Source organism: Grus americana, unplaced genomic scaffold (assembly GCF_028858705.1).
Source record: "Grus americana isolate bGruAme1 unplaced genomic scaffold, bGruAme1.mat scaffold_242, whole genome shotgun sequence".
Classification (NCBI taxonomy): Eukaryota; Metazoa; Chordata; class Aves; order Gruiformes; family Gruidae; genus Grus; species Grus americana.
In genome coordinates, this window is record NW_026561537.1 from 6094 (window position 1) to 27454 (window position 21361).

Consider the following 21361-nt stretch of genomic DNA (forward strand, 5'->3'; position numbering starts at 1 on the left):
TACTGACTATAGGCTGCTCTGAAAGTCCTGCTGGCCCATTCCCCAGCTTTCTGGCTTTGGGAGTTGTCCCATGAGACTGTAGCAAGTCCTACTTAACGCCGTCTTTGTCAAGGAGTTGACGCTAATGCACTGGCTGCAGTATTTGCTGCTTTCGACCAGCTGCGAGGTTGAGACCGCAGGCAGCACTTGAGACAGTCGTGCAGTAGAGGGATTTGGTAGCTTTGCTTGCGGACTTTCCTTGGGCTCTTTTGGTGGTGCAGAGCGCTTCATCCTGGAGGCCTGACTGGCATCGTCAGACTGTGACAGGAATTCTTCACTTGCCTGGACTCTGGTCACCTTCCTGTTTTAGTGACTCTGGATTCGTTGGCCAGAGGGTGTGGGTCCATAATGCAACGAGAAGACCTCCAGAGAAGAAAATCCGCAACTAATAAGGGAATGACACCTCCATAGGCAGTATTTTGTGTGCTGTGCTTGGGTGGCGTTGCAGGGCAGGCAACTGTGGCGTTGCACTGATGCTGGCAAGAGAGAAGAAGAAAGGCCCCGAGGTGTGACCTTCAGTCGGGAAAGTCCTAGCATGAGTTCTTTTCTCTTCTTTTAACGCTGCTGTAGGCTCGTAATGGCCCGGAGAACTTGATACCTGGCTTTCAGACAAAACGGACTGCAAAGGAACACCAACGTCAGCAGGTATATGAACGGCTTCTGGGAATGACTGGTTTTAGTCTTGCAATTTCTTGTGGGCAGGTAATCTATGAAAAGATGGGGTGGGCTGTGGAGAACCCCCCAGGGTTTTGGGCAGGGCACCCTCAGGGGAAAGGTCTATACGCCGCCTCATTCCCCTGGTGCTACTGGATTTTGAATCTGCTTGGTGGACAATATGCGGGCTCTTGCAGTCGTTAGCCCCATTCCTTTGATGGGTAGGCTCTGTCCTGTGGACAGGAGAGAGATCTGTGGTTTGAGAGCTGCAAGAGGAGACTGCACTTGGGAGGTCCGTGTTATCTTCCTCGTGGAGAACGCTGTCTGCACGTTCTGCATATGGATCCTGTTCCAGCACTCCGTGTGTGACGTATCTTTCCTATTTTGAAAGTGTGGGAGTGAAAGCAAGGAAGTGAAGCAGCTGGTCGAGATGAAACGCCGATCAGAAGCGCTTCTGGAGGAAATGTGGCGGAGAAACAGTGCGCTGAAGGAAGAACGTACCAGGCATGGCTTTTTAGTGCTTTAAAGAAGTATCATGTTGAGTGGAAGTCAAGCTTTACTGAAATCTCATGTAAAGGCACGTACATAACCGTCTGTGAGCAAATTCAAGCCTCGCGTTCAATCTTGCAAAGTGCTTCTGTGCCTGAGCCTATGGTTTGAAAAAGCTGCAAAAGGCCTTGCAAAATCAGGCGGCCTGCAGTTCTCCTGGGAGGGAAGGAAGTCTTTTCTTCCTCTGTTCAGGTAAACTTTGGGCCTTCCAAGTGATGACTGGCACTGCAGTGCTGGCTGTCCTCAGCAATTCCTGGCCTGCAATTCAAGCACACTACAGATGAAGCAAGCCATGGCTGTGCTGCTTACGTAAGAGTACGTGAAAAAGGCCAACTGTTGCTTTGCTTCACGCTTTCCTCACTGATTTGCTGTGCAGGTTGAAGATGCTTCTGGAGGGAGCTCGGGCAAAGGTAAAGGCATATGCAGAGAAGGAGAGAGAGAAAGAGTCCCAGCTCAGTTTCCAGGGAGAGATGAATAACAGCTGTTCGGAGGTGGCCAGCCAAGTTGGTAAACTAAGAAGAAAGGTGAGCTCTGCTTTGCTCAGTGGATTTGAGGTGATGACTTTTTTCTGCTGGAACCAGTATGATTCTTTTCCTACGGTTTTTTTCCATGTTGCTAATTTCCTGTTGGCTGTAGCCGGTCACCATACATCAAGATTTTCATACGAAAAAGCAGGTGACAAATGCAGTCTCGATGCCCCCCACCTTACGATTCCCACAGATGTGAGTAACTTTAGAGCTCTCTCTTTGAGTTCCTTCTCTTTTGCTGCCTACAAGTTGGTGACATTATTTCTCAACAGCTGGAGATGCAGTCGAAAAACCACAGGCAGTGGATGAGAAAAAAAGCAGGACCTGTGAGAAAAGCTGTCCGCATTGCGTGGGACTGCCATGGTAGGTCAGAGCCAAACAGAGCAGTCTAAAAGAGATGGGAGAAAGAACTGCACAAGAAATAACACAAGAACTGCAACAAGTGGATCCATATCTCCATGTAATGCCATTTTCCACATGTGTCTGTAGCCCATAGGCTACAACTTTGTTGTTGACATGTTTGAGTCTTTGGTTTTCGGTATCTGGATCTGTGCGCTAGTGCTGTATTTCCAGGATCCACTTTCCAGTGGCACCTTTGGCCCAGCCTGCTGTAAAACTAACACGCAGCCTTTGCTTTTCCTGCCCTTCGCCAGTCACAGCTGAACCTCCGATGTAGTTAGCGCTGAGATGATGCTGGAGCAGCGGAAGTGCCAGGAAACAGAGTGCTCACAGGGAGATGAGTGAAGCCTGGAAACCTTTGCCTTCCACCTCTTGCAGCGACTACCCTGCATCTAATTCCAAGTGTTCTGTTGCAGCTTGGTATTTAATAAACTCTGTCATCTAGCACGTGTCTTAGTTTTGCTGCACAATTGGAGTGCTTCGGACCTAGTGGGTTTGGATGAGGAGAGTCCGATTTTTGAAGGCTCACTCAGGCTCTCTTCCTATGCTGGCAGTTAGCACATCTCTCTCTGCCCTCGCTCTGAATGAAAATCAGTCCTGCAGACATCTCCAAGAGGCAGCACGCATCCGCGTCCTTTTCCTTGGGGGAGGCTTGAACCACAATTGTGCTCAGATCCGGCACTAGTGCTACTACTACTAATCAGTTACCAGGCTCTTCCTGCCTTTTTAGAGCACTCCTCCTGGTGGTCTGGGCAGAAGGTGGTGGGCGAGCTTCCGGTAGCCACGGAAGCTTTGCAGATCCGTGGGGATCTGATGGATTTGTAGCCCGCTGAGGGGAAAGGCATGAAGAAGTGGGCACGAACTGGAACAGGGGAATCCCTCCTGCCAGTGGAGGGCAGCACCGTTGGGAGGAACAGGCGGGCACAGGCCATAAACACGTGGCTCCGTGGCTGGTGTCAACGCCACAACTTTGGGTTCTTTGACAGTGGGACGGCCTACACGGCACCAGCCTTAATGAACTCTGATGGGATTCACCTCTCTCAAAGTGGAGAGGAATCTTTGCCCAGGAACTAGCGGGGCTCATCGACAGAGCTTTAAACTAGGCCCGAAGCGGGAGGGGGATAACATCAGGCTTGCCTGCAACACGCTGTGGGACGACGTGCCCAGGTTGGAGGGATGGGGTGCTGGTGAGGGCCCTCGGCCTACTGCTCAGAGACGTGCTGGACACACTGCAGCACACTCGAAGCCTGGAGGAGATGAGCCAGGGACTCAGAGAAACACTGGGAGAATACATCACAACAATCCCAGCCACTCCAGCCAGTAAGTCAGCTTCACTGGGGGCACAACTGAAATGCCTCTACGCGAACGCACGGAGCACGGGGAATAAACAAGAGGAGTTGGAGATGCGTGCGCGCCTGCAAGGCCGTGACCTTATTGGCATTACAGAGACGCGGTGGGATAGCTCCTATGACTGGAGTGTTGGGATGGAAGGGTACAGGCACTTTAGGAAGGACAGGCAGGGCAGGCGAGGAGGGGGCATTGCCCTCTACTTCAATGACCAGCTGGAGTGCGCGGAGCTCCACCTGGGGATGGATGAGGAGCTGACCAAGAGCCTATGGGTCAGGATTAAAGGGAGCACTAGGGCAGGGGACATCATAGCGGGGGTCTGCTACAGCCCACCTGGCCAGGGTGACAGAGGAGGCCACAAGGAGAGGTGCCATGCTGGACCTCGTTCTCACAACAAGGAGGGCCTGGTAGGGGATGTGAAGCTCAAGGGCAGCCTTGGCTGCAGCGACCATGAAATGGTGGAGTTCAAGATCCTCAGGGCAGCAAGGAGGGTGCACAGCAAGCTCACTACCCTGGCCTTCAGGTGAGCAGACTTTGGCCTCTTCAGGGATCTGCTTGGTAGAATACCATGGGACAAAGTCCTGGAGGGAAGAGGGGCCCAAGACAGCTGGCTAATATTCAAGGGTCACCTCCTCCAAGCTCAGGAGCGATGCATCCCAACAAAGAGGAAGTCAGGCAAAAACACCAGGAGGCTTCCATGGGTGAACAAGGAGCTCCTGGGCAAAGTCAAACAAAAAAGGAAGCCTACAGAGGGTGGAAGCAAGGACAGGTAGCCTGGGAGGAATAGAGAGAAGCTGTCCGAGCAGCCAGGGATCAGGTTAGGAAAGCCAAAGCCCTGATAGAATTAAATCTGGCCAGGGACGTTAAAGACAACATGAAAAGTTTCTATAGGCATGTTAGTGAGAAAAGGAGGACGAGGGAAAATGTGGTTCCCCTCCGGAATGAAACAGGCGACCTGGTTACCCAGGACATGGAGAAGGCTGGGGCACTCAACGACTTCGTTGCCTCAGTCTTCACTGGCAAGTGCTTGAGCCACAGTGCCCAGGTCACAGAAGGCAAAGGCAAGGACTGGGAGAATGAAGAACCGCCCACTGTAAGAGCAGATCAGGTTCGAGAATATCTAAGGAACCTGAAGGTGCACAAGTCCACGGGACCTGCCTTTTCCCACTGACTGGAAAAGGGGAAACATAACCCCCCTTTTTAAGAAGGGAAAAAAAGGAAGACCCAGGGAACTACAGGCCGGTCGGTCTCACCTCCATGCCTGGCAAGATCATGGAACAGACCCTCCTGGAGACTATGCTCAGGCACATGGAAAATAAGGAGGTGACTGGTGATGGCCAACATGGCTTCACTAAGGGCAAATCGTGCCTGACAAATTTGGTGGCCTTCTCTGATGGGGTTACAGTGTTGGCGGACAAAGGAAGAGTGACAGACATCATCTGCCTGGACTTGTGCAAGGCATTTGACGCTGTCCCGCACGACATCCTTGTCTCTAATTGGAGAGACATGGATTTGATGGATGGACCACTCGGTGGAGAAGGAATTGGCTGGATGGTTGCACTCAAAGAGTTGTGGTCAATGGCTCAATGTCCAAGTGGAGAACGGTGACGAGTGGTGTTCCTCAGGGGTCGGTACTGGGACAGGCACCGTTTAACATCTTTGTTGGCGACAGGGACAGCGGGATCGAGTGCACCCTCAGCAAGTTGCCGACGACACCAAGCTGTGTGGTGTGGTCGACACGCTGGAGGGAAGGGATGCCATCCAGCGGGACCTTGACAGGCTTGAGAGCTGGGCCCATGTGAACCACATGAAGTTCAACAAGGCCAAGTGCAAGGTCACGCGCATGGGTCAGCACAATCCCAAGCAGCACGACTATAGGCTGGGCGAGGAATGGATTGAAAGCAGCCCTGAGGAGAAGGACTTGGGGGTGTTGGTTGATGAAAAGCTTAACATGAGCCGGCAATGTGCAATTGCAGCCCAGAAAGACAACCATGTCCTGGGCTGCATCAAAAGACGTGTGACCAGCAGGTCGAGGGAGGTGATTCTGCCTCTCCACTCTGCTCTTGTGAGACCCCACCTGGAGTACTGCATCCAGCTCTGGGGGCCCCAGCACAAGAAAGACATCAAGCTGTTGGAGAGAGTCCAGAGGAAAGCCACAAAGCTGCTCAGAGAGCTGGAGCACCTCTCCTATGAGGACAGGCTGAGAGAGATGGGATTGTTCAGCCTGGAGAAGAGAAAGCTCCAGGGAGATCTAACTGCGGCCTTCCAGTACCTGAAGGAGGCCTACAGGAAAGATGGAGAGGGACTGTTCATCAGGGAGTGTAGTGACAGGACAAGGGGTAATGGGTTTAAGCTGAAGGAGGGGATTAGATATTAGAAAGAAATTCTTTACTGTGAGGGTGATGAGGCACTGGAACAGGTTGCCCAGAGGGGTTCCGGATGCCCCTTCCCTGGAAGTGTTTAAGGCCAGGTTGGATGGGGCTTTGGGCAACATGCTCTAGTGGAGGGGTGTCCCTGCCCATGGCAGGGGGGCTGGAACTAGGTGATCTGTGAGGTCCCTTCCAACCCAAACCATGCTATGATTCTATGAATCCCACCTCAACCTAAGGAAAAATGTTTTCTCTTGTGAGAGTGGTGTCAGGGACCTGGGGTGGGGTGGAGACCCCAGCTCAGCCTGCTGGCGGCTTATTTGTACCATGCAGAGGTTGTGGACTCTCCATATTTGGAGATGCTCCAAAGTGGATGTGGCCGCCCTGCGCTGGCTGACCCTCCTTTGAGCAGGCCGGGGACAGATGAGATGACGCCCCTTCCAGCCCTGATGATGCTCTGCTTTCAAGGCACAAACATCTCCAGTGATCTGGAAATTTCACACTGCAGGCTCCGTTTTATTCAGCTCCACCTCCTGCCTGCTTCAACGAGCTTTTTGCCCGAGTCTGACCTCATCTTAGCTGTAACTGTAGTCTTCCTTGGCCTACATGCAACACACAAAACAACTGCAGACTCCATCCAGCATCTCCAGGCACAAAGATGGCAACAACCTTCTCAGACACCAAGTCGTGTTGCGAGGTGCGAGGCCGCCAGCGAAGAATGGCTGTAGAGTTAGCCAAGCGAATCTTGATTTCCAACCCCCAGTATGAGACCTGGAACTGCAGAAGAACCATCATGCTCCAGGTTTGGCTGGGCAGCAGTAGAAGCTGCCAGCTGTGCAAGTCCACCTGGCCTGGTCCTCATCTCTTCAAATGGGAGGAGACAGCTAGCTAGGCATTACAACTTTGACAAGCCGCTCTTCACAAATACAGCAAACCACATTTAGCAAGAACAGACTGAAATAACATTCCACCTCCTCTCCGGACAGTCACCCTTCACGTTGGTGAATATTAACCTCCAGGCTCTAAAACCAAAATGGCCTTTGGAAGATACCAAAGGTGTCTTCAAACAGTAAATTGGACCCGTTCTTCACATAATTGAGAACGAGAGCTCTGCCAAGGAACAGTACTGTAAACTCCCAACAAAGGCCAAGGACAGAAGCAGCAGTAAGCTCCGTGGTGATGTGTAAGCAGATGAAATCTGGCTGCTTTGCAGTCCATCCAAAGACTACGCAATACCTGAGCACAGCACTTGCCTGATGTTGGGGGAATGCAGGGGGAGAGACAGCTCCAGTACAGACAGCACTATACCAGACCAGACTGGCTCCGGCCCTCCCTCCTCCTATCCGCCATCAGGTAGCTGCTAGGCATTATGTAGCTTCTGAACTCCAACGCAAGCATTTCAAAAAGTCTGACTCAGGATCTCTCCTTTAGTTGGTAGCAGGTATCGCAAGGGAACACAATACGTCTGAAGGAATGCGATTCATTTTGTCCCGGATGTCCTGCACTGGTTCTCCCCAGGGTGCGGGTGTCAGTGCCGGAAGCGCCTGGTGAAAGCACAAGGGTCTTTTCTCCAGGCAGGACACTTTCTTGGCACATCATTGCCCCAGCCACCCTCCATGTTTTGCAGCAGCAACTGAACAGAGCACAGAAATCAAGTTGCAAGGGAATATTTTCTTTTTATGAAAAAACCAACCAACCAAACAAAAAAAACCCAAAAACCACGCAGAATGGGGAAAAAAAAAAGCACTACAACAAATGCTGTACTGACAGAATACTCTGTTTTCGCACTGGCCTTTCCATTTTTAGCCATGTTATCAGCATGCACTGTGCTGCCTCATGCACGTCTTCTCTAGCCTCACCTTCTTCTGCAGAACCCCTGACGTGATCCCAGCAGCCTTCTAGCCACGTGCTACCTCAACACTCCCTAACAGAGGGGTCAAGCTGCCACAACAGGTCAGTGGAGACTTATTTGTCAGTGCTGCCACTGCTCCGGTCCCATACCGGCTTTCTATTGCACAGTGGTTTGTCAAATGTGTTTAACGTTTGTCAAGAGGCAAAAGCTACAATGAGAAGAGTGGCCTTCTCTTCTCTCATACAGTTTGTTCCTGTCGAGTTAACACTGTTTTCACCAAGTCTGTTGCTCCTTCCCTTCAGCACTGTCCAGGTTAAGACTTTTGAGCCAGTAATGTTGTTAATTTAATCTTCCCATCCATAGAGGCAGTGAGGCAGGTCCCGCAGTCCATGGCTGTGCTCCAGTCCACCGTGACAACAGGAGCTCAGTGTCCTCCCAGGGAAAGGCAGCTCTCCAGAACCTTCTCCTCGCCATTTCACTAAAAGAAGGAAAGCATAAGATTTTAAGGAAGCAAGTTTCTGCAGTGGGGGCAGTGCAGCCACAGGAGAAGCCAAAGCCTGCTACAGACTCCATATCCCTATCAGCGTACATAACTAAGCAGAAAATCAGGAGAGATGTCGAGATGTCTGTAGCACACATGAGGAAGCACGTTTCCAGTCTCATGACAGAAGCACGTGTTCTCAGGCAGCTCAGCTTCTGACATCAGCTGAGCTGCAGTAACTGAACGAGGCAGGCTAAGAACACACACTGATGAGGAGCACATAAGCCTAAACTATAGCTCATGTTAGTGCAGGTGCTCCAAATGCCCCAGATGCAAAGTAAAAATTCCATCTAATCTGCCTTGCAGTGGCTTATACTGATGGGCACTGACTGAAGAGGAGGCAGGCAAAGGGCGTGCAGTCAGTAACTGCTTGTTATGGCGGCACAGAAGTTTAGGCACTTGGAACCATTCAGCCTTACCCTTCATTTCCTTTCAGTACGCAGTCAGAAGAGATAATCAGGCTGAGACTGACATAACATCAGCAAACACACAAGGCAGATTAAAGACGAGCATCAGTCAACAAGCACACATTTTGCATTGAACTGGCATGCATTAATACATTTTAAAAAATTAAAACTTCGTCCTAGGCACTTGGGCACTAAGGAAAACTGCTGCAGCCAAGCTTTAAGAACAAGGAGCGCACATGCTCTAGCTACATACACAGGGCCAAATGCTTACAGAGGGTTCAAACACTTGCTAAACACCACACACTGCTAAAATACACACTGTATGAAACTGAGCAGCAAGTTTCACAGAGCGGGGATGGGTCGGTGCTCCTTGGGAACTTTCAGCGGCTGCTGTCGCAGCCTTGTAACAACAAGAGCTTGTACGAACACGTAAAAGTACGCCCCATCACTTCTCAGACTTACCTTAAAAATTACTCCCCAGTAGAAGAACACGTCAACATATAGTTGCCCTCAGAGTCAAAAGCAAAAAGCCTTCCTCGTGGGAACTGGACTTGCTTGTAGCCACTGTACCCGGACAGAACAAAAGGACCTGTAGCTTCGCTGGGAAGATCATACTCAGACACCTTCAAGCCACTTTTGTGAATGTTCCACTGAATAAACTAGAATGACAAAGAGAGGTGACAAAAGCCCATAGTTAAATTGACTGTGATGAAAGTAGAGAGGCCACTCGTTGGTTTTAAGCAAAGCGGCTGTTTCTCACAAACAGAAGATGGCATTTTGACTTGTAGGTCAAAGTGGCTATGTTTATAAAACACAGGCTGCCAAGGCTGTAAGCGTGCCTACTATCCAGGTAAACATATGCCCTACTTTCCACAAGCACTGCTGCCTATGTGTCTTTCCACATTGCATGCAGGATCCTGGGGGGAATTCAATTAACTCTCATCAGCCAAGGACCCACACCTTCAGGCAGTCTCCCTCCCTTCCCTCCGCCCCCCGAGCGGGAAGCCCCGAACCCCCTCGCCGTCACCAACCACGTCCGCCGGGGCACCGTTCTCCCGTCGCTCCTGTAGCCAAAAAGAAAGGCCTGTAACGAAGGCCTGCTTATATTATACGTAATAAGAAAACGTAGCCAAGAAGAAAGGCCTGTAATGAAGGCCTACTTGTATTATATGTGATAAGAAACTATTCATTGTTACTTTAGGTAGAAGGCTAACGATTCTTAGACTGAGCACCTGCTACACATCATGAGAAAAAGGAGGAGCTACAAGACACTTCAAGTCCTTATGTACATACTTTGCAGAAAGGGAGGACATTAATTGCCTCCAGCAACATCCTTATCTTGCTGAGGCATATAGCAAACAATTACCAACACCGAAGTATTGAGAAACTAGGGGAAAGGCAATTTGGGCCAGGGTCCCACGACACTGACCCATAAGCCCCCTACCCAAATTACCCCACCTACTCAAAAGATAGAGGCGGAGAAAGGAACTGAGCGTGCGTTCTAGTTTGCGTGCAAGGCAAAGAAATATGAACCAATTATTGTAATGGGGAGTGTACCGCTTTGTAACATTTGTGTATAAATATGACAAGAGAACCAGCGTTAGGTGTGCCTGATTAGAGGAGCTATCCTCCTGACACCCAGCGCTGCAATAAAGGAAATGCCTGCTTCTTCATGCTACATTGGTGTTAAGGAGTTGTCTTTCATTCCCGAATTTCGGTGACATCTCCGAGCCGTGCTCGTCGCTAAGCCGTGAGTGCAGGCGAGCAGCAGAACCACCCAAACCGCCCCAAAATACCCAAGTAACGACAGAACCCGGTGCTTGACCAGGCGGGGAGGGAGACAAGGAAGCAGCGCGGGCGGGCTCGGGCTCCGGAGGGAGCCCAGCAGCTGGGAGGGGCAGGCAGACGCACCAGGCTGCCGCCCGAGCAGACGCAGCTCCCGCCGCTCACGCAGCACCAAGTGGAGAGGTGGGAGAGGGCCTTGCTGCGTGTTCAACGGTTTGTCAGCAATACCGTGTTTTACTCCAAAGCCTCGCCCGAAGCACAGAGGGACGCATCCTTCAATATTCTGACAAGGGAGCACACACAGCTCCTGAACAGCAGCTGTACAAAGCGCACGTTTTCGGAGACGTTTTCACACCGCTCCCGCCCGGCGGCGCGCTGACGGCGAAAGCAGAGCTGCTCCTCCCGGGCCGGCGTCACCCCGCCCCACTGTGACGCCCCCTCTGTGACGCCCCCTCTGTCACGCCCCCTCTGTGCACCCCCTCTGTCACGCCCCCTCTGTCACGCCCCGAGCGCGCTCGCCGCTGCAAGGCCGCCCCCTGCAGGCGCCGGCGCTCAGTGCTGTTGCCGCCGCGGCGGGAGCGACAGCGCTTCTCTGGCTCGGAGCGTTGGAGGCTGCGAGCTGCGGCCGCCGCTCTCGGCTCGGCTCTCGGCTCGGCTCTCGGCTCTTCTCGCCCTCTCCCCGTCCTCTCCCCGACCTCTCCCTCTCCCGCCCGGGGCTCGGCAGAGCCTGCCAGGCGCTTCCTGCGGCTACTGACCCGGGGCGGGCTGTGCCCTCCCCTCGTCCCCGCCGCAGCATGCACAGGCTCATCGGGCTCCTCAGGAGCGTGCGGGAGCGCTCGACGTCCGGCAGCGCTTCCGCGCCCGGCGCCGCCGGGGCCTCCGAGCTCCGGGAGAAGGGCCAGGGCGCGCTGCACAGCGCGGCCGCCAGCGGTGACCTGGCCGAACTGCAGCGGCGCTGGTGGTGGTGGCAGAGACTCCGCATCAACAGGCGGGACGCGAAGAAGCAGTAAGGGGCGGGCAGTGCCCGCAGCAAAGCCTCCACCACCCCCGGCTGGAAGAGCCGGCAAAGCCCAGCACGGTCGCAAGCGCCCTAGGAGCAGGGTCGGCTCCACAGCGCTCGCCCTACCGGAGGCCTGCCCGCGCTGGGACAGGAGGCGGCCGACGCTCCCCTCTGCCCTGCTCTGCCACCCTGGTCCCTGTAGCGAACTTTCTGTGGAGCTCAGCAGGCCTTCGTCCCAGCAGAGACGGCTCCTTTCCTGTTGCCGGACTGAGCGGCTTGCTTGAGCAGGGCATGGATTTGCAGAAAGACACAGCGCAGCCTTCCCATTGCTTTTAGAAACGCCATCCCCTCTGTCTCTGGGACACGTCTGGTGCAGAGACTGATTGGGGGAAACCCGGGGCTTACGCAGACTCCACAGCCTCCGTAGATTTATGTAGCCCCCATAGACTCCGGCTGAGCAAATGCCTCCTGACTCAGTGGATGTGTTGGGGATTTTTCCTAGCCAGCCCCAGGCTTTGGTGTGTGCAATTGCTGCCACCAGCTCTGGAACAAGAAAGCTTGCTTTCAGCTTGGTTTTTGTCAGTTGAGGCTTGTGGCCCTATGCGTCAGGTACAACAGCCTGAAACCATGTCTTCAGCTGCCTGTCTGGGTTAACTGAATACGTTTAATTTCTAGGACGCCTCTGCATCTTGCTTGCGCGAATGGCCATGCAGACGTTGTGCGATTTCTAGCAGGAAAGAAGTGCCAGCTAAACCCTCGTGACAGCTTGAAGAAATCGCCGCTGATGAAGGTACACGGGCTATGTTATGCCGCTGTACGTTGGGCTTATCGATTATGCGCTGAGTGATACATACCTTACGTGATTCTTTAGGTAGGCCTGCGTAGAAACAGGTACGCTGTAGTCAGCAGGGAAGGGGCATATGTTGCCTAATCTTTGAAGACGCTCGTACTTTACAGCACTGGGGGGGCTGCGGGAGTTCTGACAGAGAGAAACATAGGTGTTGGAAGTTATTCCTCCTTTGTGTCTTATTTCCAGGCAGTAGACCACCAGCACAAAGACTGTGTGACTATTCTGCTGGAGCACGGTGCCAAACCCAACCTCAAAGGTGCTGGCGGCAACACTGCCCTTCACATGGCTGCTGTCATTCCTAGCAAACCTCTAGTGGAGCTGTTACTTGAGCACAATGCCCATATCGATGCTCAGAATGAGGTAAGCTTGGACTTTGGGTAAGGCTCCTCTTCCCAAAACTTGCTTGACTTCCTGTGTTCTTCTAAGGGAGATAATTTCTCCTTTCAGTTGGGGTACACTCCGCTTACTCTTGCGATCACCGAGCGCTGTGAAGAGATGGTTGAGTTCCTTCTCCAAAAAGGAGCTGACGTGCATGCTCGAGATAAGCATGAAAGGTGATGGGTTTGTCAAAAGTGCGCGTGAGACTCCTTAGCGTTGTCCAAGTTGGATTGATGGGAGGCATAGGAATGAGCTTTGAAAAAGAACCAGGAGCTGCCCGGAAGGAGCTCCTTCTGTGTGACTTGTGAAAGCAGACCCGCACTCGGCCGCTCTCTTACTTCAGGGGACAGTTTCCACACTGAGGACTGCCAGAAAGCATTGGCTGTGGTGCCCTGCACGCACGCACCCTGCTCTGGGCAGGTGGTTGGCCTGGAGACCTCCTGAGGTCCTGCCAACCTGAATTCTCCAACGCTTCCACGTGTTCGGCTGTGCTTTCACTCTGCCTGTCGGAGAGGGGAAAATGAATTGTTTGGGGAGCAACGGGGGACTGAAGTAATGGCAATGCAATGTCCACAGAAGCTGATGTCTTGCCTATCATCTCTTGGATGCTTTAGGACCCCTCTTATGATTGCTGTTCTTGCTGGGAATATGAATACAATAAAAAGCCTTCTTCGACATGGTGCTGATCTTTCTCATCAAGACTGTATTGGCAAGCAAGCTACGCACTATGCCAGAGAGTTAACGCTTTACACCAAGTAAGTGTTTTACGTCCTCATTAGAGCAGATGCATTCTCAGAATGACCGTGCTGATGTACGGCCCTTTTTGGTAACATCACTGGGGTTTAATGAGGTGTTGAAGCTGGGCTCAGTGACATCTTCCGATGCATCTCTTTCCGGGTCAAGCGTGGATTTGGATGTTGAAGGGCTACTTCCCCCCAGAGTTCACTCTGACAATTCACTTGTGTGCTGCCAAGCTACATACACACACCTGTGGCGGTATTTTTACCGAATGCATTTCCTTCCTTTATATATATATATCTATCTATCTATATCTCTATATTTCGTTCTGTATATAGTATTGCTGAGCAACTGGAGGAATACATCAGGTGTGAAATGACAGGAGAATGTTCTGCGGGAGGCACAGAAGGCCCAGCAGTACTGGACAGCTTTTGCGCTGGGACAGCTGCTCATTGTCCCTTGGGGGGACCTGCAATGACCAGAGCAGGTAGGATCCTTCTGCCATGGAGGAGGTGATGAGGAAAAATCACTATTGCCTGTAACACAATGATAACCCATTCGTTTGAGAGCAGAGCATGATGGATGGGGAAGAGTAGAGTGAAACAGGCAAAGCAGCATAGCACTTCTTAACTCCTTTGTAGGTGTCTTGCCAGCAGCAGCAGAACAGCAAGAGGAAGAAGTTCACACTCCTTCTGATTCTAAGGTACCTTCTCTGAAAGAGGCAGTGGGGCCCACGCCGCTCGCTTGCTTTTGGGCTTGTCTTCGGGAGGTGTACTTTGGCCCCTTTTGAAAGCCCCGCTCAACAGAGATGCCTAGCACGCTGGCCCCGTTTGCCCTTTTGGTTCTTTCCGTTGCCTGATACCACGTTACGCGCGTTGGCTGAGGCGGGAACTTTGTGCGTGGAAACGGGTCGAGAAGGAGTCTGTGCCAGTTCTCACGTGTGTCTTTTGAATTACCCAGACGGATTCCGAAGCTCCAAACAAAGCGTCAGCCGGCGCGGTGCTTCCAACTGCGGACAGACACGGAGCGTGCGCACAGTCCGTTGCAGGGGAGCGCGGCAATGGTAATTTCCTGGCGGACTAAATGGTTACCTTTGCAAGCTTCTCTGGAGTGAAGCCGATGGGGAAAAGCAGAGTGAAATAAGCACTCCCAGCAGCATCGTGCTTCTTACCTCCTTTGTAGGTGTCTGCCCAGCAGCAGGAGCAGAGGAAGAGGACGACTCTCCTTTTGATTCTGAGGTAGAATCATAGAATCCTCTAGCTTGGAAAAGACTTCCCTTCAGAGCATCGAGTCCAACCGTAAAGCTAACAGGGCCAAGTCCACCCCTAAACGGTGTCCCTAAGCGCCACGCCTACACAGTCTTCTAAATACCTCCCGGCATGGTGTCTCAACCGCTTCCCTGGGCAGCCTGTTCCAGGGCTTGATAAGCCTTTCCGCAAAGAAATTTTTCCTAAGAACCGATCTAGACTTCCCTTGGTGCAAGCTGAGGCCGTTTCCTCTTTGTCCTGGCACTTGCTATTTGGGGAAAGAGACCGACACCCTCCGGGCTACAACCTCCTTTCAGTTTATAGTTGTATGTAGAGAGCAATCAGGTCTCCCCTCAGCCTCCTTTCCTCCAGGCCAAAAAAACCTAGTTCCCTCAGCTGCTCCTCCTTAGACTTGCTCTCCAGGCCCTTCACCAGCTTCGTTGCTCTTCTTTTGGACGCGCTCCAGCAACTCAATGTCTGTCTTGTCGTGAGGGGCCCAAACTGACACAGTAGTCAAGGGGTGGACTCAGCAGTGCCCACTACAAAGGGACGATCACGTCCCTAGTCCTGCAGGCCACGCTCTTTCTGATACAAGCCAGGATGCTGTTGGCCTTCTTGGCTGCCTCGGCACAGTGCCGGTCATATTCAGCTGCCTGTCGACCAACACACCCAGGTCCTTTTCCACCGCGCAGCTTTCCAGCCACTCTTCCCCTTCTCTGAAGGAGGCACTGGGGCCCCACGCTGCTCGCTTGCTTTTGGGCTTGTTTCCTCTATTGCTGCTTCTGCCACGCGCTCGTAACTGGGGCCTTGACGTGCCGGGTGCTGCAGGCAGGCTGTTCAGTTAGGACAGGGACAAAAGGAGGTCAGGCTCATGACCTGGGTCTTCTTAGCAGCTGGCCTTTCAGCTGAATTTCCAGTAGAAGAATGAGGCAGTAAAGCTTCCCGCGGTTACAATCCTCTGAAATCCTACAAGGTGGCGCTGTGAGGATTGCTGGCTTTGCACAACACCGCTCTCTCCTGCAGATCCCGTCAGGGTCAAATAGTTGCCCATAGCGCCTACAGTCCAGACGCTTGGCTTCTCCTGCCCAGGTCCTCTCTATCTTGGGCAGGTGTACTTTGGCCCCTTTTGAAAGCCCCGCTCAACAGAGATGCCTAGCACGCTGGCCCCGTTTGCCCTTTTGGTTCTTTCCGTTGCCTGATACCACGTTACGCGCGTTGGCTGAGGGGGAACTTTGTGCGTGGAAACGGGTCGAGAAGGAGTCTGTGCCAGTTCTCACGTGTGTCTTTTGAATTACCCAGAGGATTCCGAAGAAGCTCCAAACAAAGCGTCGGCCGGCGCGGTGCTTCCAACTGCGGACAGACACGGAGCGTGGCACAGTCCGTTGCAGGGGAGCGCGGCAATGGTAATTTCCTGGCGGACTAAATGGTTACCTTTGCAAGCTTCTCTGGAGTGAAGCCGATGGGGGAAAAGCAGAGTGAAATAAGCACTCCCAGCAGCGTCGTGCTTCTTACCTCCTTTGTAGGTGTCTGCCAGCAGAAGAGGCAGAAGAAGAGGACGATACTCTTCCTTTTGATTCTGAGGTAGAATCATTGAATCCTCTAGCTTGGAAAAGACTTCCCTTCAGAGGCATCGAGTCCAACCGTAAAGCTAACAGGGCCAAGTCACCACCTTAACGGTGTCCCTAAGCGCCACGCCTACACAGCGTGCTTCTAATTACCTCCGCAAGGTCGGTGTCTTCATACCGCTTCCCTGGGCACAGCCTGTTCCAGGGCTTGATAAGCCTTTCCGCAAAAGATTTTTTCTAAGAAACCAATCTGACTTTCCTTTGGTGACAAGCGGAGGCCGTTTCCTCTTGTTCCTGGCACTTGCTAGTTTTGGGAAAGAGAACGACATTCATGTATTTCCGGCTACTAACTTCCTTGTCAGTTTAGTTGTAGAGAGCAATCAGGTTCTCCCCTCAGCCTCCTTTCCTCCAGGCCAAAAAACCCTAGTTCCCTCAGCTGCTTCCTTCCTTAGACTTGCTCTCCAGGCCCTTTTCACCAGCTTCTTGTTGCTTTTTTCTTTGGACGCGCTCCAGCAACTCAATGTCTGTCTTGTGTGTGAGGGGCCCAAAAACTGAACACAGTAGTCAAGGGGTGGACTCAGCAGTGCCCACTACAAAGGGACGATCACGTCCCTAGTCCTGCAGGCCACGCTCTTTCTGATACAAGCCAGGATGCTGTTGGCCTTCTTGGCTGCCTCAGCACAGTGCCGGTCATATTCAGCTGCCTGTCGACCAACACACCAGGTCCTTTTCCACCGCGCAGCTTTCCAGCCACTCTTCCCCTTCTCTGAAGGAGGCACTGGGGCCCCACGCTGCTCGCTTGCTTTTGGGCTTGTTTCCCTCTATTGCTGCTTCTGCCACGCGCTCGTAACTGGGGCCTTGACGTGCCGGTGCTGCAGGCAGGCTGTTCAGTTAGGACAGGGACAAAAGGAGGTCAGGCTCATGACCTGGGTCTTCTAGCAGCTGGCCTTTCAGCTGAATTTCCAGTAGAAGAATGAGGCAGTAAAGCTTCCCGCGGTTACAATCCTCTGAAATCCTACAAGGCTGGCGCTGTGAGGATTGCTGGCTTTGCACCACACCGCCTCTCCTGCAGATCCCGTCAGGGTCAAATAGTTGCCCATAGCGCCTACAGTCCAGACGCTTGGCTTCTCCTGCCAGGTCCTCTCTATCTTGGGCAGGTGTACTTTGGCCCCTTTTGAAAGCCCCGCTCAACAGAGATGCCTAGCACGCTGGCCCCGTTTGCCCTTTTGGTTCTTTCCGTTGCTGATACCACGTTACGCGCGTTGGCTGAGGCGGGAACTTTGTGCGTGGAAACGGGTCGAGAAGGAGTTCTGTGCCAGTTCTCACGTGTGTCTTTTGAATTACCCAGACGGATTCCGAAGCTCCTAACAAAGCGTCGGCCGGCGCGGTGCTTCCAACTGCGGACACGGAACGGCAGCGTGCGCACAGTCCGTTTGCAGGGGAGCGCGGCAATGGTAATTTCCTGGCGGACTAAATGGTTACCTTTGCAAGCTTCTCTGGAGTGAAGCCGATGGGGAAAAGCAGAGTGAAATAAGCCACTCCCAGCAGCGTCGTGCTTCTTACCTCCTTTGTAGGTGTCTGCCCGCAGTAGGAGCAGAAGACGAGGAGGATGATGACTCCTGGTTTGATTCTGAGGTACCTTCTCTTCCAGCTGTCGTGCAGAAGTCATGCTTCTGTGGCCCCTGTGCTGAAAAGCAGTGTGGTGCTGCAGTGTTGCTAGGCATTCCTTTCCCCACTGTCTGTCTGTGTTCTCGCTCACTCAGATTTCTTCACTGGAGAGTGAAAAGCTTCAGCTAAAGCAGGATGCTTCAGCTCAAGTGGATTGTCAAAGCGATAGACAGGTGACTCTATCTATCAGAGGTTGATGCTGATACCTGAAAATAGAGCTTGTCATTGTACAGAGAGCTGTTCTTGCTACCGAGTTAATTTTGGAGTGCTGCTGAGAGGAGGTTATGGAATCTTGACCTGAAGTGTATTTGGGCCTCATTTCCTTCCCCGTGTGAAGCAGAAGGTCTGCATAAAGAGGGAGGACAGTAGGTTGGAAAAAGGCACGTGAGCAGACTCTCACTCCTATATTCCAAGGAGAATACTAAGCCTTTTCTGTGCCTTAGGAAAGAGAAAGCCTCATGAAGAGCTGACAATGATTTAGATGTGCTCAGCTGAGAAAGATGTCTGCAGATGCCTTCTGGTGGTGGCCAAAATCTCTTCTCTTTGAATTCACTGAGGCATAGAAGCATAGAATGGCTTGGGTCGGAAAGGTCCTTTAAAGATCATGTAGTCCAAGCCCTTGCGGTGGGCAGGGATATCTTCCGCTAGATCAGATTGCTCAAAGCCTTGTCCAGGCTGCCTTGGCACGCTTCCGGGGATGGGGCATCCACAACTTTTCTGGGCAACCTGGTCCAGTGTCCCACCACCCTCGTTGCAAAAAATTTCTTCCTTATGTCCAATCTAAATACCCCCTTTTAGTTTAAAACCGTTGCCCCTCATCCTGTCACTATGGGCCTTGGTAAAAAGTCTCTCTCCATCGTTCTATGTGGAAAGGCTGCAATAAGGTGTCCCCAGAGCCTGCTCTTCCCCAGGCTGAACAACCCCAGCTCTCTCAGCCTTTCTTCACGGGAGAGGTGTTCCAGCCTCTGATCATTTTCGTGCCCCTCCTCTGGACCCGCTCTAACAGCTCCATGTCTTCCTTGTGCTGGGGACCCCAGAGCTGGACACAGTACTCCGGGTGGGGTCTCACAAGGGCAGAGTAGGAGGAGAGAATCACCTCCCCGATGCTGGCCACCCTGAAGACCAATCTAATGATAAATCGCATGAGTAAAAGCATCTCACGTTGTCATCTCCTTACTGATCTCTCCATGCTCATGGAACACCGTTTCTTTAGAGATGGGTTAGGCAGCTGCAGGAGGAGCTCGCCAACGCTCTCAGAAAGAACTCCCTGGCAGAAGCGTCACTGGCAGCTAAGAAGCGCTACAGCAGGGACCTGCAGGAACAGCGGCTGCAGTTGCAGAAGGAACTGGACAGGTCTACAGCTAAGGTACGGAGGAAGCCTGTCTCTTGGCAGGGGCCCAGGCCTTTTTCGTAGCAAATCCGAGTCGGGAACTGATCCTTTCTGGGGGTTTTGTGTAACCCAGGGTGGCTCCATGCGTGGCTAGCTGCGATGAGGGTGGGAGGGAACAGCACTGCTGCCTTTGATGCCCGCTGCTTGCACTGCTTGAAGTAACAGTGGAAGTTTGCGCTAAGGCGGTCTTGGTGCACTAGGCAGCTTTGCAACAGGAGTAGCTTGAGTGACATGTAAGCGACTCGCCTTGTTTTATAAGCCTGGCGCCTACAATCAAAAAGGTCACTAACTGTGAAGTCACTTGGTCCTTAATTGGGGAAGGGTGCGTGCATTCCTTCCAAAAAGCTGCTTCTCAAGTGTCACGGGGAAGGTGAATTTGCTTCTTTCTCTGAGGGTGTGCTGGTAGAGAAAGAGTAGGCATAGTGGAGTGTTGCGCTGGTGCTTTTTTGTATTCCCTCGTCACGTCATCATTGTTACGGAGTTGCAAAGTCACTGTAGGAGCAGGAGCTTCTAACCGTGTTGCAGCAGCCAACAAGTGGCTACAAAGAGTGTTGGGAGTCCTTGAGAGAGGAGGAGGAGGAAGAGTGTTGTGGCAGCGTTTAGGAAATGCTGTAGGAAATCAATGCAGACATAGGAGAGGGGCCAGTATAAAAGACAAAGAAGTAACACACATTTCGAGAGTCAAGGTGAGAGTCAAAGCAGTCCACTCCTTTTTATCAAACCTAAGCTGACTCCGGGGATTCTTGTTGTGGTTTGACAGCTGCAGGAACTGAGAGAACGGCATATCCGGACTGAGTGTTATGTCTGGTTCCTGAAGAAGGCCATAAAGAATAAGAAGAGGGAACTAACCACCTCCAGGAACCTGCAGGGCCTTCTGGCCGCCTCTTCCGCAACTGCGGCTATCCCAGAGCTGGAAGAACGCATGCAAAGGTAAGCAAGTAACACAGTGCAGCAAGGCCTCGCTTTCTGTGATGGTGTGAAAATAGGACTGTCTGTTTTGCACGCCACTGAGACAATAGTATATGATTTTCAACCACGCTTTTGGTTTAGATGAGGTTCTTTCACACGCTTCTTTGGGGATTTGTGCTCCTGTGGATTTCGGGGGGGTAAACTGTACTTCTTTTTCAGGCTCCAAGTTGGAAAGGCCAGGCTGGAAGCCACAGCCCCAGCAACAAGCCAAGACCATCGAAGCCCTTCAGAAAGATCTGCAAGCCTCTGCCACAGTAAGGCAGTCAGAGCCTTCCCTTTTCATGAGCTACAGAGCCCAGTTCCACTCTTAAGATGAGGTTTTCCCGGACAGCCCAGGAGAGATCAGTTCCTCTGTTCTTACTGACTATAGGCTGCTCTGAAAGTCCTGCTGGCCCATTCCCCAGCTTTCTGGCTTTGGGAGTTGTCCATGAGACTGTAGCAAGTCCTACTTAACGCCGTCTTTGTCAAGGAGTTGACGCTAATGCACTGGCTGCAGTATTTGCTGCTTTCGACCAGCTGCGAGGTTGAGACCGCAGGCAGCACTTAAGACAGTCGTGCAGTAGAGGGATTTGGTAGCTTTGCTTGCGGACTTTCCTTGGGCTCTTTTGGTGGTGCAGAGCGCTTCATCCCGGAGGCCTGACTGGCATCGTCAGACTGTGACAGGAATTCTTCACTTGCCTGGACTCTGGTCACCTTCCTGTTTTAGTGACTCTGGATTCGTTGGCCAGAGGGTGTGGGTCCATAATGCAACGAGAAGACCTCCAGAGAAGAAAATCCGCAACTAATAAGGGAATGACACCTCCATAGGCAGTATTTTGTGTGCTGTGCTTGGGTGGCGTTGCAGGGCAGGCAACTGTGGCGTTGCACTGATGCTGGCAAGAGAAGAAGAAAGGCCCCGAGGTGTGACCTTCAGTCGGGAAAGTCCTAGCATGAGTTCTTTTCTCTTCTTTTAACGCTGCTGTAGGCTCGTAATGGCCCGGAGAACTTGATACCTGGCTTTCAGACAAAACGGACTGCAAAGGAACACCAACGTCAGCAGGTATATGAACGGCTTCTGGGAATGACTGGTTTTAGTCTTGCAATTTCT

At 52.3% G+C, this 21361-nt stretch overlaps 1 protein-coding gene and 1 long non-coding RNA gene across 2 annotated transcripts; both read left to right on the top strand.

The window, feature by feature from the left end:
- Positions 1 to 533: 533 nt before the first annotated feature.
- On the top strand, positions 534 to 1938 carry LOC129200513 (uncharacterized). Its single transcript, XR_008574942.1, has 3 exons — positions 534 to 684; positions 1085 to 1766; positions 1879 to 1938. It is a non-coding gene; the product is annotated as an uncharacterized LOC129200513 (long non-coding RNA).
- Positions 1939 to 11259: 9321 nt separating this feature from the next.
- Positions 11260 to 20914, top strand: LOC129200514 (ankyrin repeat domain-containing protein 20B-like). Its single transcript, XM_054811828.1, has 14 exons — positions 11260 to 11475; positions 12145 to 12259; positions 12506 to 12679; positions 12767 to 12873; positions 13312 to 13452; positions 13774 to 13922; positions 14077 to 14138; positions 14396 to 14421; positions 17822 to 17882; positions 18011 to 18088; positions 19129 to 19281; positions 20066 to 20235; positions 20434 to 20528; positions 20892 to 20914. Exons 1-14 carry the CDS (start codon positions 11264 to 11266, stop codon positions 20912 to 20914), a joined length of 1566 nt encoding a protein of 521 aa, XP_054667803.1. The 5' UTR covers positions 11260 to 11263.
- The last annotated feature ends 447 nt before the right edge of the window (positions 20915 to 21361 follow it).